Source organism: Silene latifolia, chromosome 6 (genome assembly GCF_048544455.1).
Source record: "Silene latifolia isolate original U9 population chromosome 6, ASM4854445v1, whole genome shotgun sequence".
Classification (NCBI taxonomy): domain Eukaryota; kingdom Viridiplantae; phylum Streptophyta; class Magnoliopsida; order Caryophyllales; family Caryophyllaceae; genus Silene; species Silene latifolia.
The window spans coordinates 33,808,377-33,825,076 of NC_133531.1; the positions used below are offsets into that span (position 1 = coordinate 33,808,377).

The following is a 16,700-nucleotide window of genomic DNA, read 5'->3' on the forward strand; positions in this document are numbered from 1 at the left end:
CTCGTTCACAAGTCACAACCCGTTATTTCTTTAAACTCATAAATCTTACTAACTTGTATAACTCGTTAACCAGAAATGATAAATGCCGTATTTTTTAACATGTCAAATAGGCTTTCAACCGAGCCCAATTTAATTACGACCAACTTAATAATGGGCTATTTGTGTTAGGCTGATGTCCGAGATCTTTAGTCTTTACTGCTTGACGTATATCCTTTCGAATGAAATCAATTATGAAAATGAGTTCCATCGTCTCAAATCTCATCACACTAGTAGTTGAAAACTTGAAACGCACAACAATACCTAACCTAGCCATAACCTTGGCCTCTTGTCATAAAACCCTATATTCGTCAAATAATTATGAATAGCTTTCAACTTTTGTAAACTCGACTTAAATCTAATCCAGTTGACGTATTTATGAGGTCTAATCGAGATCAACACTAGAATCAGATCCTCGTCTTGTTGGCGATCCTCGTAAATGTCTGTCAACAGACTTTTGCTTTCTTGCCGCAAGAAAAAGCAAATATGTGCATCATGTTTCATCCCAAAGAGCCAAAAACCATCACACAGGACAATTATATTACAGTCGGTATTGATACGTCTGCAAAAAGTAAGCAACGAGCAGCCCAAGCTATCTAACAATTCACAACAATTACTACAGATGCTACTATCACATAGCCTTGAGTCCCAGGGTTGAAATCACAAAGAAAGCCTTCCAAGATTTACATATTCTTAATCATGGTCAATACCATAGCCCCCTCGCTAACTTGAAAGTTATTATACACAACGGTAGCCAAAATGTCAAAAATGGTGGAAGTGTGAACCTTGAATGACCAGAGAACATGAAAGGAATGGAGCAACCCGAGGACAAAGTGAATGAAAAGAGAACAGATATTTACATTATAAACTGGAAAATAACGCCCTCGCTGTCACGCCTTTCAGAGAACCCACGTCAAGCAAACGTTGTCACAAGATCTTTACTGCATTGCACACATATCAAACAGTTTACTTATTTTACTCCAACTAAACCAACCTGCTCATCTGCTGCACCTCATTGCATCAAATACTTATGTTGAGCCATTTGCTGAGAGAGATGTGTTCCCTTCCTGCATAATTTTGAAAATAGTGGTTAGAGAGCTAATGAATTAATGATTATGCTCTCACAGTCTACCACAACATGAACAACATTTTCCGCTAAATGACAAGGCAGTCTTCTGCCAAAAGACATTCCAGAGATATCAGTATTTTAGCTTAAAACACCAGATAAAGTTTACGCGGTTAATTTCCCAATTGGTCTAAGACAGAAGGAAACACACCAGCTTCCTACAGAGCATTAGATAAGAGTTACTCCCAGAGTCTTATAACAAACTTCCTAGTCTGTTTTGCATAAAAAATAAGCAGCATAATAATATGTGGCTCGAAATGAAAGTTGGTTAAAGATGCAGGGTCAAAACTCAAAACTATACTGACCAAAAAATAAACATCAAATATTGCATTTATTGATGAATAGCCCAAATTAGAAGACTAAGAAGTTTATTGACGGACAAAGAGAGTATTAATTAAGGTTGGGCTAGAGACTTGTTTCGTCTTAGTTAAGCCACTACCCACAGCTCAATCTGCATCAAATAATTTAAAATCTATGTCCTATAGATGGAAGACTTGTCCCAAAAGCTAAAACTCAGAAGGCCATATTCCAAGATAGGTATCAAACCAGGGAATCTTCATATCTAGGTTTGATCAAATTAAAAAGTTTAACCAAGACAACAAATATGGGTGCATCAATGACCCCGTTCTTAACAAATACTAAAACTACACTGTTCAAACATTACCTTTAGTTAAAAGTACCCAATTACCCTTCCAGACAGATTCAATCAGAGACAGATCTAACACATGCAATTTTTAATGTCAATAAAGGTACATCCTTTGTATTTGGTACATGAGTTTTAATCCTTTGCCGTGACAAAATGGTAGCACACACTCAGTCTCTCACCAATTGGTACCTTTAAATTCCCAATGGGAATTGAACCACTGATACCAAGTAGTCCAATACCAACTAACCAACATTACTACATCTACCAGGATTCATCACTATTACCACATATGACACAGTCCACTGCCTTCACCATTACCTCCAAACCTATCACCATCCGTCATTGTTGTGCAATGGAGGACCTCAGCATGTTATAGGCCTTGGACTATACCTCCTGATCAAACTTCTCTCTCCACATACCGATTGCACCACCATGCACACCTATAAATCTGATAAATTCCGCCACCTTCAAAACAACATTACCACGATTCCACAGTGGCTACTGCCTATGGTGGAGTATCGAAGGTTTGATGTTAGTTACCTTGCTCTTGCGTTGAAAATGTGTCTCTAAATGACTCATTGATGTTTGCATTAAGAATTACATCGAGCGATTGCTAACTGAAAATATAAACATCACGTCTCCATATTTCCAATGGAGCCAAAGACTCATTACTCTTTGGTAATGGATTATAATGGAATAAATCAAAATTGCTCACTAAAGTGGCTGCGTTTCTTTCTTTTTTGAAGTAGCGGTCCTTCGATGCAGTTCTCGACGCAATTTTCATCTTGGGTCATTCGGAAACAGCCTATTTGTGTTGCTAACACAAGGGTAAGGCTGCGTACATCCGACCCCCTCTTACCCCGCAATTTGCGGGAGCCATTGAGGCACTGGGGTAATGTTGTTGTTGTAATGTTGTTGTATTGAGTTGAAGCTACTCATCTAAACGCTAATGAGTGATGACGATAAGGAGAGAAAACGTGCACCATGTACTTACTCTTATTTTGCTGATCTAACCCCAAAACTTGACACTTAGAATGAATCAAACTCTTTGAGTTTTCCTATTCTTCAACATAGGCCACAAGCTAAGTTACTCAAACTGGTTTAGAAGTATCAGACATGTTTACGTATCCAAGTTCGGACTCCGCTATTTTAATGACAATATGCATATTTAGCTTAAAATGAAGTGTCCAAGTGTCATGTCCACGTCCGACTATCGGGTGTCAGACACGGCGTGAGGTGAATAAGAAGAATCGGAGTTAACATACACCACAAGGGCTAATAAGAAACTATTTAGGCAGCACAATGATATGTTCAGAAAGTAGCCGTTAGATCGTCTCCTTAGTCCTTCCTCATATTGTACGTCATAAATCAGATAAAGCCAACTCAAATTCACTCAACATCTACATTACTATTGAGTTTTTTGAGAAAATTATTAATAATCGTCTCCTGCAGGCTGAAGCTCAAATTCTGCATGTATAAGAGAATTACTTGTCTATTTTGATAAAGCAAGTTATTGTTTTGCACTCTCAGTGGTTATGCAGACAGAAGACTCATAATCTACCCTAGCAGTTTTTATAGTCAGTTTACCCTCTGACTTGCCAATCTGGAAGTTTGGGTGGAAAAGAGAAGGAAAGGGCATGGCCGCATGGGCGTTTTTGGACAGCTTAAACAACAACCAAACACCACTAAACCATTACCGCCTCACCTTTACACGGTGGCTAATGGTATTAAATCAAGGCCGCAACACAATATGTGAAAAGGCGGATCACCATGACCACATTTACCATACCTTTTGTTTTTATCTCAAATCAGAAAAAAAGATAGTATAAGAAAATACCTTGTTGCAGCTCGTGATGTAAGAAACAACAACAGTGATATCATCAAGCTTTCCACCGTAATATCGGAAGCCAGCATCTTGTGCTGCAGTTGAAAAAGGAGTTTGCCTGTCTCTATCTTGTGCCCGCTGGCGTGCTAGAGCTGCTATCTTCTGAGCTGTCACTTGAGGCGCTAAGCCTGCCCTCAGAGCATGTACGACCACTCCAGTCACCTCATTGCTGTACAGGTTGTCAAAAAGTCCATCGGTACCAGCAATTATAACATCTCCAGGTGCAACAGGCACAGAGAATACCTGCAATACCAATAAAGGTAGTCCTCAAGTTTTTTTTCAATTACATCAGCATTTTTTTCAACACGCAATACAAATCAACTTGCTAGATTACAGAATGAGGGAGGGACAATCTATTAAATGGGGTCGTATAAGTAAAAATGATGTATTAATCATGTTCACACAATAGGTTATTTACATCGTAAATAAGACCTCATAGAGTCAAACTGTCATGGGCTCATGGCATAAATCTGATGCTTTGTAAAGATTTAAAAAATTACAGCATTTCGAAACGATATGAGCACCATTCAATAAATGCATGGCAAATGTCGAGCAAAGAGACCCCTGGTTCCGGTTTATATCCATAATAGAGAAAGGCCAACAGCTCCGTTATGAGACACCACTACGAGAATCAAACTATGACAGCTCCAATTACTGTAATCCCCCAAAACCCACCTTCATATCCACACCAGTATATGAAACCCAGACTAACATTACTTAACTTCACTTCTAACATAAGCTTGCCTCTAAGACACTCCTTCGATACGTCACTTTGATTGCATGCCACTAAGACACTCCTTCGACATGGCATATAAAAACACTTGACCATTTGATGTTAGGCGAGGTACATGACAATTTTCACGAAATAGCCACATGTAACACTCAGACACCACACCCATCCAATACTTGTAGACAAAGGTGATAACATGATGTAACATACATGGCACCATCAGAAACACAATATCATCAGTTCTTTACTAGTAATGTGATAAAGCTATCTAGACAATTATCTAATCAACGCACCTGACCACAGCTAGGTAGGTCACCACCATCACCACTTTCTAGCTGGAATGTGAAATTAAAATCATGCTGCTGAACAGGAGACCGAAATACAGTGCAGCCCTCCCTAATCACAATGAAACCACTGTCTCCAAGATTTATAGCATGCAGACCCTGCAGGAATAGCAAGAACCATAATAAACAAACAAGGTTTTGACTAATAGGATATAAAAATTAAAGGATGCCAAGGGACTAACACCCATGTAGAAAACAACACCAAAGGAGTGACTTGCTTATACAAAAGACACCAGTGAAAGAAACCACCCAAAAGTTGATGACCTTCTACAAAAAGAGAGCTATATTTCTAGAGACATCTCGAAATCTATCCTAAAAATGTAGCCAGTAAAGCCTCGAAATGTGGTCTGTTTGATATAAGTGATATAACCTCCTCATCTGAGATGCTAACCATACAGCATTACACCCATGGCTAGAAGATTAAGTTCTCAAGCTCTCGTGAATAATTTTAGGTATATAGAGAAGACTAGTTAAGTTCCACTGATAGATACTCGGATGTCAACGAATGTTTGACAGAGGAAGGGCCGAACTCCGCATAGTGAGCCTGTACTAAAATGAGGATACGGGTACGGGGACACGTCCTCAAAACGACATTGTTTTTAAGTTTGAAATCGGAAATGGTTCAAAACAAAAATAAAACTCCGTAGATGTTACAAATAAGACTTAAATAGGGCTTACATGTACAGAAGTAAAGTCAGAGATAATATGGCAAAAAAAAAGGACATAATAAGAACTATGTCACAGTCTCGGTGTATCCAGCACGTGGGAGTATCGGACACGTAATTTTGTAATTTTAAGTTTTAACTATATGAGACATGGTCAAATAAGTGTGTTAACTATTTTATAGACAGACACAACACATCCCAGATTTATCCCTTTTTCTTGGTTGGAAAACATTGAGAAATCCCTAAATTATAAGTTTTTTTTTAACCACAAGAGAATTTATTTATTACTATATATCTGATTTTCTGTTCTTTGTTCTACGGAAGTGAAACTCTTGAAAGATGAGAAAAGTCAAAGTTAAGTAAGTGTTACCATTAGTGCACAATTATATACAGGTATAATATACCCTTTTAAATAAAACTGTACCTACCATCTTATAATCAGCTAACACTCTCACTGAAGATGTTTTTGAAACTTAACCCTACTTCATAGCCATACTTATGAGCCTAGATGCTCCCAACTTACAAGGCACACTTAAGAGCACCCCCACACTAGTTTAATCACAAAACAACATAAACGAATCCCTCTTAATCTTGCGGGGTCACGGATATTTCATTGAGAACGGTTCCTAATTTCAGATAAACAATTATTGGCGGAATCAATAATAACTTTCAAAGTGGTTTGTCGATAAAGAGAATGAGCAAGCTAAAAGAAAAAAGAAATAGTAGTCTTTGATTCATTATCATTTATCAGGACTACATCATTCAAAGAGATAGTGATTGGTGCACGCAAAGGAATCAGAGAAAAGTTGGAAAGGGTAATCACCCCGTATCATATTTTCACAAATGTCAATAAAAAAAAGAGAATAGGGCTTATTAAAAGCATACATTCCCAATAAACAAGACATCCTACACGAATTCAATCATACATAACAGATATCCCTGAGATTAACAATATCAGACAATGAGGCAGAAAATAAAACTATCCACAAAACCCAAGATAGTTTGAGAGCTTAATTATCCATCTTTCACTTTGTATATGGGTGACAACTAAGATCTTCGAGGTGTCGGTTTGTATATAGAGTGTCACCCCCCAATTCCCTTGGTGTCTTTTAGTACATGGGAGTCAACCCCTTGGTCCTTGGTGTCCCTAAATAAATATGATCTCTTACTTTGCAGAAAAGGAAAAAAAAATTATACATTAACATGCATATAATTAGACTAGATATACATACTTGGTCAGTGAGAGCAATGATGCAAGCAGTTGAAGAGCCTTTTGCTTTAGTAATTGAATGAGCTTTCTCCAAAACCCTAGCCAAGTCAATGCTTCCTCTAGGCTCCTCTCGGATTGCACTCACTGCATTAGACATAAGCTCCCGAGCGTATTCCCCGGCATCAACGCCATGTTCAGCCCAACCACCAACACCATCTGCCACGCCTACTGCTTGTTCTACAGGGCATATGAAATGAGCATCCTCTCCACCAGTATCTTCTTTATCAGGATGGGGTAAGCAGCAAGATCCCGAAAGTAGTTTCAAAGCTTTGTCCAAAGGTATGTTCCTGGATTAGCACATCTGCTGAAGTTAGGCCTAAAACACCTCTACTCATTCATCAACAAGGTTCAAGAAGTAAAATTCTTCATAAAAAAAAAAAAAAACATATCACTTCGATAAAAAATTAAACAGTTATTCACACGACTTGCACCAAAGATAAAGTTACTTTAATTGTTTCAGTGCTTAGACACTGCTAGTTAGACTAGACATCATCCTTCTGTTTCAAGCCCCACACATTCATTTTCAGAATTTTCAAAGGAAAGTCGATAAGCAAAACAAGATGAGTTCAAGAAATATATCTTGTACACTATCCATCCCATTCTACTGTACTGTGTACCTATTTAACTTTGATGGTCAACATAGTCACCTTTGACAAATTTTCTCAGTATTAGAATTTGAAAATGTATGTTAAATCAAACCTAACACACATATATATGTGGATTTTTAATGCTCAAAGTTGCATAGGTTGGCCATCAAAGTCAAATCAACTGGGAACAATATGAATGGCTTAGAGGTAGTAGTTGTAGTAGTAGTTATGTGAATTACGTATAACTAATAACGTATTTCCTCAGACAGAAATGCCTAACGACAACTCTGAAATTAAATATACTTTTTTTCAAAACTACCCTTAACATGTTTAAGATTCCCTATTCCCAGAGTTCTTTATAGGCCAAAGGATAACTCTTAACCTTTTTAAGGTTCCTTACTCCCAAGTTCAACAACACATGAAAAATGAAAGCTACTCATAATGTATACCTACTTCTGGAACTACAATCACATCACTTTAGTAGTTTTTGAAACGTGGATTATCAATACCCCCTTTTCCCCCCAACAACTCAACATTCCTAAGGTTCCCTAATATTAATACCCCCTCCCTCCCTGTCTAGTTTCATGCAGCATACCCAACAACATTATTCCACAGAGCTCTAAGGGGACTCCTGCCTTGGCGAGGTAAGCCAGGTGGAGGGAAATATGATACCTACAAATTCATATCCACGGAAAAGTAAGGACACTGTGATCTAACTACTTTCCACTGGAAATATTCTGAAGTTCTAGAGTTCAACTGGCCTGCCCCATTTCTTCCTGGGGTATTTACAGGTTTGCAACGTTGTTAAATATGAGGAAGCTGTTGCAGCAAGTTATGTATATAAGGCCTATATCGGCTTGTGCTGGCCATGAAATTACAGAACTTCCAGAGCAAACATAACAAAGATCTGCTTTGGTCGTCTTGACAGAGAGGGTTTTTTACATTGCTTCCATGTGGTATTATTTGGGTGCTGTTCCAGTCTTCCAGGGATTACATGATATGCTGATGGCGTGCGGATTTCATCTGTGAATTATGCACTAGTACTCTAAAGCCTTATAGTGTGTGGATGCGAGTGCGGAAGCGCTTTTTAACTCTGATTTTGTTTAAGATTATAGTGCGGTGAACAGTAGTCGTGCTATGTTTGCAACAAATCAAAGGATTACTTTTTGGTGATTTTTGGATTTATGTAAACAAAGATAAAAGGGATATGAACAAACAATTACGACCTTGGAGTCATTTGAACTATGATTAACCCTCAAACTACTTCGCTCATGTATAATAAGGATTCCAACCACAGCCGGAAATTCAAAGATGAACCAAAGTACTTTATAATCTACCTCACTCATGCATTAAATGTTCAAACCTTGAACAAAAATCTCAACTTTCATGTTCATATCTTGATGAAAAAATCACAGATTACCTACATCCTAAATGCTACATTCCTAAGACAAACCTAGCTAGGCCTCTTATTTTACACTTTACAGGAACAAACTCGCGTCTCTTACATACCCTTTGGTACTCGCTATTAGGGTACTTGGTCTGCACACTAACATACTCATGACTAGCTGTTGCTCGGGACCTCCAATACTCCAGAGATGTTCAATAACAACTCAACATCTGCCGTCCTTGTGCTGTCCCACAGAGGCTGTCTATGACATGCTCTGTGTTGTGTCACTTCTACCCATGTCACACTCTCCCTGATGGATTACCATGCTTACTCAAGGACATGTCTTGATGCACCACCAAGTACTCATGACTACGCCCTGGACTAGCCTCTTAAGCGCATCATTAGGTCCCAGAAGCTCATGTCCTTGCCCTCTTATTTCCTAGTACACATACGACACTAGCACAACCATGACAATTTGATACTACTTTTGCAAGAGAGTCGGCCCCGGGACCATTCCAAAGCAAAGAACAAGGACACAAACAATTCGACATCGTCTCATGAGCACTCTCTTTTAGAGTTATATTACCCCCATTCTGATTTAACAGTTAGGGGTTTCTCGAAAAAATATTGACTTCAAGGACATGAACGAAGGAACGAAGCAAGATCTTACTAAATATCTGGCATATAGGTTTAGCAGGAACATAGGTATGATAGAGGGAAGTTCAAGAGCAAACTTTGTTCAAGACACACCTTTTTTATATTGAAATCTATGTTTGAAAAATAGAGAATTGGATGGAGACGAGGGGAGTTAAAGCTAGTTGTGTACATGTGTATGGTATGGTAAATGTCTTGATCGTTACTTTGTTTCTTGATATTGCTATGTTTTATTATTTGGTTATTATTGTCATTACTTTGTTTCTTGATAATGTTATGTTGCTTATATTTCAAACCCATTTTTTTGTTACTTTAGTCTCCATTTAAATATCATTTTCTTTTCTTGTTACTCTTACTTTATGTATATCTGATTTTGTTTTTGTTGATATTGTAACTATTTACCCCTCCTCCATCTTATAACTTCTTGCTCTATAAAGCCAATAATATGTGGTAGAAAATGAAAATTAAGCGAATATGTGAGGTACAAAAACGATAATAACTACAAATAACACACAAAAGGGGAAAACTTGAATGGAGTATACAACCAAAAAGGGGAGTAGAAGTTAAAATTGAATGAAGGAAATATCTGATTATTCTTACTTTCCTATTCTTGTTTATCAACAATTTTTTTCCATTATCTTACATGTCATTGATGGTTTAGGATGCAAATCATTTTGGGATTAAGTTATGCTATGGTTGTATACTTGTATTGGACTTTGATGATCAACTTATGCCAACTTTGAGCATAAGTCTCTCCTAATATATGTAAAATATAAGGTAAGCTTTGCCAATTGCCATGTTGATTTTTCAAAACTAATGGTTTCACAATATTATTTGTAGAAAGTTGTAGCAAATGTATATTCTGAGAATAAATCTGTCAAAGTCGTGATCATTTGACCACCAAAGTCAAATGGGGACACTAAATGGGTGGAACTACGGCAGAAAGAATAACAAGATTTCTCTTCTTCACGGACCGAGGGAGGGGGAACAACAAAGAAACCGAGGAACAGCACACTGCACAAGTAACCAACTAAAAACAGCGCACAAGCCTATGACTTTCAAAATTTTCAAAATCAGAAAAAAAATTATTAGAAATGGCTATGGCAACATACCCCTCAGGTGACATTGTTACATTTGCCTGATAACAATCCAACAAAGAGCTGTCGAAGGACCCATCAGGTGCAGTTATCGCAGTAAGGGTTGAGGCTGCTGATGCACTGTGGTACTCTTTTGAATCAGACCATGAGTTTAGATTTAATCCGAAGCTGGACCTTATAGCTTTATAAAGATAATACCCATAGATCGATGATCTGTCAAGCTGATCACGGTTTTTTAAGCTCATGCTAGCTAAAGTGCAGCTGTCAACACCCTTTTTACAATACAGTGCAGAAACATTGTTTTTAAATTTTGAGTCGCAACTGAATTCTGAAACCAACTTTCTTACAATGCAGTCACCTATTGCACCTTTAGAAAAAGTTACAGAACCCATAGGGAATTTCTTTTTTGCACCACCAGAAGGTAAACGAGTTGATTCTGAGATAAAACAATCGATGTGATAGCCACAAATCTGGTAAGAAGGTCCTGACACAGATGGGGTAGAAATGGTTCTGGAAAATGCGCTAACAACAGAAAATCTCCTTTTGCTGTTGGCTATAGAAGCGGCTGTTCCAGCCAAAATAGTTCCAGGTCGCAAGAAGATATTGAGGTCTGATAGAGTAGATAATTGCAGAGAACTGATCAATTTGTAGTTGTCACACGTCAATCTCGCTTGCTGGCTAATAACATTGACTGTGTCTTGAAAACCCTGTCTTGCGATCTTTGTTTTAACTCCATGATAGACAGTGTTTCTTAACCTTGAGAAAGAACTTGATGGCATCTTAATTATTAAGGTATCCTCTGTCGAATACTGTGTTGTAACACATTCCAGAACAAAGCACGAAGAAGTATCTCATAATGTTAGGTACATCGACAAATTAAGGAACATTTAGCAATCCTCTGCTCCTGTGTAAGGTTGCCTCGGCACAAGATAAAGAGTAGCTCTAATATTCCAGTTTTCCTTTGTCTCAGTAGATCTGCCTGAAAAAAATGAAGTAACTCACATTGAATACCTAGCCTTTGAAATAAGAGGCTTCTAAATGTCACTAAGACAGGAATCAACTTCTTTTACTCCAGCAAGAAGGAGGACCCTTAAAACAGGGTAATTTTCTTAAATCTAGATATCATTTGATAGAACAATAATTAGAGGTATTCAGTAAGAAAGGAGGTTAGGAAAGCTAGATGTGAGTGACGTTTCAGTCCATTGGATTAAGTAGTTATGAGAGATAACTCATGTTAGTCTCTCAGCTAGTGGCAATTCTAAGATTATAGTATGTAAGGGGTGCACATTTTAACACAAGGTTTCTGTTACTAAAAGTGTAATACTAGCAATGATGATAAATTATACGGAGTAGTAATTTTCTTCAAAATATTTCCTCTGTCAACCTTTACATTTCATGTCTCCTTGGGTTCAAGCATTCAGGAATTCAGTTGTGGGGTCACAAGACTCACAACTCACAATGACCACAGATAAAGAGAGGATTTCAAAGTCCCGAACTTTTTATATTAGACAACTCAAAAGGGAAATTGTAAAGTTTAATAGTGGAAGTTAACTATAAAATAGTAGTAGTATTAATATTACCATTTATTATTTACGTTTATTTAAACATTTGACTCTTACCATTTAGTTTAACTCATTTGATATGAGTATCTCAGATTAGAAATCCAAAAAACTTATATGGGCCATATGGTTGGTAGTACCTAAAAGTAATTATCGAAGGAACCATGCTCAGAAAACTTATCAAAAAAACAAGAATGTATGACAAATTGCATCGTGGTGAAGATTAATTTGCCAGGAAATGGGCTTATCCCAGTAAGCTTAATAGGCCATGACATGGTCTTAGGAATGTTACCGACTCACTGGACAAGTTGCAAACCAGTGAAAAATAATGCCAGAGTTGTCTCCACCCTCGAAAGGTTTTCGAGGGTGGTGTTTCAGTGAAATGTGGGTAGTTTTCGGCGGGTGGATGGTAGTTTTTAGGGAGGTCTTGTCGGGCGTGGCCACTTGGGTGTTTGAGGAGGTGGGCCTTGTTTAGCAGTAGGTGGAGTAGGATTTCTGCTAGGTCTGGGTGGTGGCTGGGCTAGGGTGTTGGTAGTCGGGGTGCTAATGAGTGAGGGTAGTGGTGAGCTTGTGGGTGGTTGGGTTTGAGGAGGGTGGGGTTGAAGAAATGGGTGGGTTATTAGTTGATGAGAGGGTGTTGACTGTTGAGTTGAGGGTATGTTGGTAATTGTGTATTTGTACAACAACAACAACAACAACATCAGAGCCTTAATCCCAAAATGATTTGGGGTCGGCTGACATGAATCATCCTTTCGAACCGTCCATGGGTGAACGCACGCCTCAAAATGCGAATAAAAAAGGATTATTTCATGGGAATAATCCATCATATGGCCACCCTGCAAATAACACTTCATCCTATCACTAATTCCAATTTAATCCATCCTATCCCCTTTCCTTATCATAACACTCTCGAAAGACGGGCAACCTGAAGAACAGGTCACCCTTGTAAATAATAACACTCCACCTATCAGTATTACGGATCTTTCGTCAAGGATTCATTGCAGTTGCATGACTACTCATTTTATATGGAAATTATATTATTTTATTTTCCGACTTAGGATTAGTCACTTAATTGTAGGATGAATTAGAAGCATTTTTTCGACTATAGAAGGATGATCGCAGCCCTGGCACATCTTATTCTCGTTGCTTTATCTCACATGAGTAACTTTGAAATCTTATGAGACTTTACTATAGATCATCAAATGTTGGAACTAGAACTTTATTGGTATATTCTTTCCGTCTCAGTCATTTGTTTACCTTTTATACTCATTACAAAAGGTATGTTAACAAATGATTGAGACGGAGAGTAGAAATATAGATAAATCGAACATCTTCTAAGTATCTTTATTCATGAAATATATAGTTTTTTTTAACCAGCTAACATGCTGTCATATGAATGATATGATTGTAGAAAAACTCGAGTAAAAATCATAATTAGAACTCAACGTTGTGTTCTGATTCAATGCAGCAAGATATATCTCCATCTTTCTTTCTCAACAAAATCGCATCCAAGAACGAGCAATGAACACCCAAAACCTATAAGCATCGCAAAATTCGCTATGAACCCGAATGCAGCCGTCACTACTCTTATACCAATTCCCAATTCAATTCAATTCAATACAATATGTTTGTATTTCCCACTCTCTCCGTCTTTCCCTCCAAATTCCCAATTCCCAATTCAATTCAATTCAATACAAACCCTAATTTAATCCACAATATTCCAATAAATCCTCCATTAATTCATCAGTTTGCCCTCCTAATTATTCCGAATCAAATCTAATTTGATCTGAAAGCGGATGGTTTAGGTTCGGAGATTGCAAAAGAGGTGGAAGTTTTAGTTTCGGAGGATGTTTCAACTGATTCAATCTCTGAAGATGTGAAGAAATCAGAAGAGGATGGAAAAACGATGTCGTATAGGCGGTTTTGATTGAGGAATTGTAATACCTGATGTCGGAGCAGCGCTGGTTTTGAAGAGTGATCGGAGTTCAGTGGAGGTGCGGTGGTGTTTTTGACGGTGGTGATTTTGGAGGTTGTTGAGTGGTGGTGATGGGCGAATGGGAGTTGTGATGGTGGTGAAGGAGAATCTGGAAATGGAGAAGAAAGAAGAAGTTTGGTTATAAAGGGAAGGAGAAGGTGAGTGATAACCTAATGTAGCCGGTTACAAAATTGGGTAAGTTTGTTTTGGGAAGAAAAGGGGATAGGATGGATTTAATTGAAATTACTGATAGAATGGAGTGTTATTTACAGGGTACCTATAGGATGGATTATTCCCATGAAATAATCCAATAAAAAAAGGGAAGATGAAAAACAAAAAGGAAGAGCGAAAATGTAATGGAAAGTCAAGGTAAACTTTCCAAAATAATTGTGTATTTGTGTTAGAATAAAATTTTCCTTTCAAGGAAACATAGAGAATATGTTGAAACGTCCTAAAAAGGAAACCGGAAAGATCATGTTGAATCAGAGGAATACATTCGTGATTTAACTAATATAGAGACGGTTCAGTTTTATGACTTGTATCGCTTGCACCCCCTAAAATTGCCTATGGTCTCACCAATGACTTACCTCAGGAAACAAAATTTTTTCCCCGTACGCATTTTGCAATCTGGACGACAAACAATTAGAACCAAATCTTATGTCAAACAGACAACACAAAATTGTAACGGCATAAGAGCTGGCATGTTTAGTCTAGATATTTAAACTGCATCAATAATATTATCCACTGCCCAAAGGCTTCCGTCTAGAGTGGAGTGAGGGATGTTGAATGTAGGTAGTCTAACCCCTTCACAAGATAAATTGTTACTAGAATCTAGACATTTACTCTACAGTTGATAATTATACTTCCTCATTTTGCTCCTCGAAAATGCCTTGGCTAAAATACATTTTTTTTTTTTTGACAATAATTTATAACTCTAAATTCAAATTGATAACTCTAAATTCAAAACCTATCCACCAAACTTGCTCTAAAACAACATTAGCCCAAGTACTCAAAAGGCAAAGTGAGGAGTCAAATGTACATAGGGTACGTAGCCTTACCCTTTATTGTGAAAAGGAGGGAGAGGCTGCTTCAGAATCCAGAACTTCACTCTTAGATTCATCAACATATAGTCCTCAAATTCATTATCACAAAGAAACTTGCAGGATTACAAATCTATCCGCCATCACAACTAACATAATATGTTACTGGTTTGGTAATATATGAGAGCGCAAAACAGGTGAAAGGTTAAAACTGCTTCAGTTCTAGAAACTTATCATATATAGGACAAATACCCAATAGGATGGACAGGATCACAGGGCTGCGTAGACAAATCAAACCCACAGAAAAAGATTTTCCTTTCCCCCATCATTATCCCATCAAAAATTACCCGAATGAGTTGCCAGTAGTACGGTTGAAATGACATGATATTGAAGATGTTTAACCTTGAAAAAGAAAAGACCAAAGCTGAAGAGATTCGGTCACCCGCAAATCTACAAACATAGTAGCCTACTTAATCACATATTCCTCATAACATGTAGAGAGAGACACGAGTTTCTCCCATATAAGTATCCTCTCAAAACAACCTGCTGACCTATAGTTGCTATTCAATTAGCTAATAGTGAACGACAAGTATACTCCGTATATGCTATAGTTCGTTAATTTTGTTTTTAACAGTCTCTCAGGAGACCCACTCATGTCAAGGGATCTTGTACATGAACGAAGTGGTGGAGCGAGGGGAGCGAGGGGGGGACTAGCAGGGGCGGTCGCCCCCCAGCGAGTGTTTGAAAATTTTGAAATTTTTAGTTGAGAATTTTGAAATTATAATATTACTCTTTCGCCCCCGCCGACTTAAAATCCTGGCGGAATTAATAAGAATGCCATAATAATCAGTCATTCCCCAATCTGGCAGTCTCAAACTATTAATCCCTTCGTCGTAATCATTTGTTTAGCTTTGATTAAAACATTCCTCAATCCTCACTAAGAATATAAAAGGGTAAACAAATGAACGAGACGGAGAGAGTATCTCAAAAACACGGGTAGAAGGGGTCAAAGGGAAACATGTCCCGCCTTACCATGAGACGGTCTTGCGCGATACGAAACATCAACATAAGCAAACACGGCAGAATTGGAAAAAGAATCAGCCTAATTAAGTTGTGTGCTAAATTAATTAACAGCGAGCTGAAATGACACAAGTAAAAATGAAAGGGAAAATGCAAAGAAAAAGGTAGAGAAACAATACATACATGAAATTGAGGAGGAAATTTGAATTGAATTGAATCAAGAAGTTGAAGGAAGGAAGAAATAGCAGAGAAAATAGAGTCCCTGCAGACGACTGATAAATGAGTATGGAGTTCGGAGGGATAGGGATGAGAAGGGGAACAGAATCACCGCCTGATTTGCCGTTTGACTGGAGGATATTGCCAAACTAATTCATTTATAAAGTAAAATGGTTTTAAGCCATGTTATATTGGATTGAAATTGTTGAACTGAACTGAATTGAATTTTAATGGAATGGAATTGAAATAAAAATAAAGAAATTATAATAATAATAATAAATATTATAATAACAATAATAATAAATATTATAATAACAACAATAATAATAAATATTTATTATAATATTTTTCGTTATTATTAATAATAATATATTAAGATAATATAATAATAATCTAATAAGTTATATAAAAAATAAAATAGTAATATAATAATAAATATAGTAATAATAATAAAATATTAGTA

At 37.4% G+C, this 16,700-nt stretch overlaps 1 protein-coding gene across 2 annotated transcripts; it reads right to left on the reverse strand.

Annotated features, from left to right (window-relative positions):
• Nucleotides 1-676: 676 nt before the first annotated feature.
• Nucleotides 677-16,399, reverse strand: LOC141586696 (putative protein phosphatase 2C 55). Of its 2 annotated transcripts, none has more exons than XM_074407999.1 (6): nt 16,205-16,399; nt 10,443-11,406; nt 6,665-6,989; nt 4,717-4,866; nt 3,646-3,936; nt 677-1,103 (listed from the first exon to the last, which is right to left on the reverse strand). In XM_074407999.1, exons 2-6 carry the CDS (start codon nt 11,204-11,206, stop codon nt 1,065-1,067), a joined length of 1,569 nt encoding a protein of 522 aa, XP_074264100.1. In that variant the 5' UTR covers nt 11,207-11,406; nt 16,205-16,399; the 3' UTR covers nt 677-1,064. The 2 variants fall into 2 exon arrangements, with proteins under 2 accessions (XP_074264100.1, XP_074264101.1); XM_074408000.1 differs by lacking the exon at nt 16,205-16,399 and adding an exon at nt 15,020-15,194.
• Between the last annotated feature and the right edge of the window lie 301 nt (nt 16,400-16,700).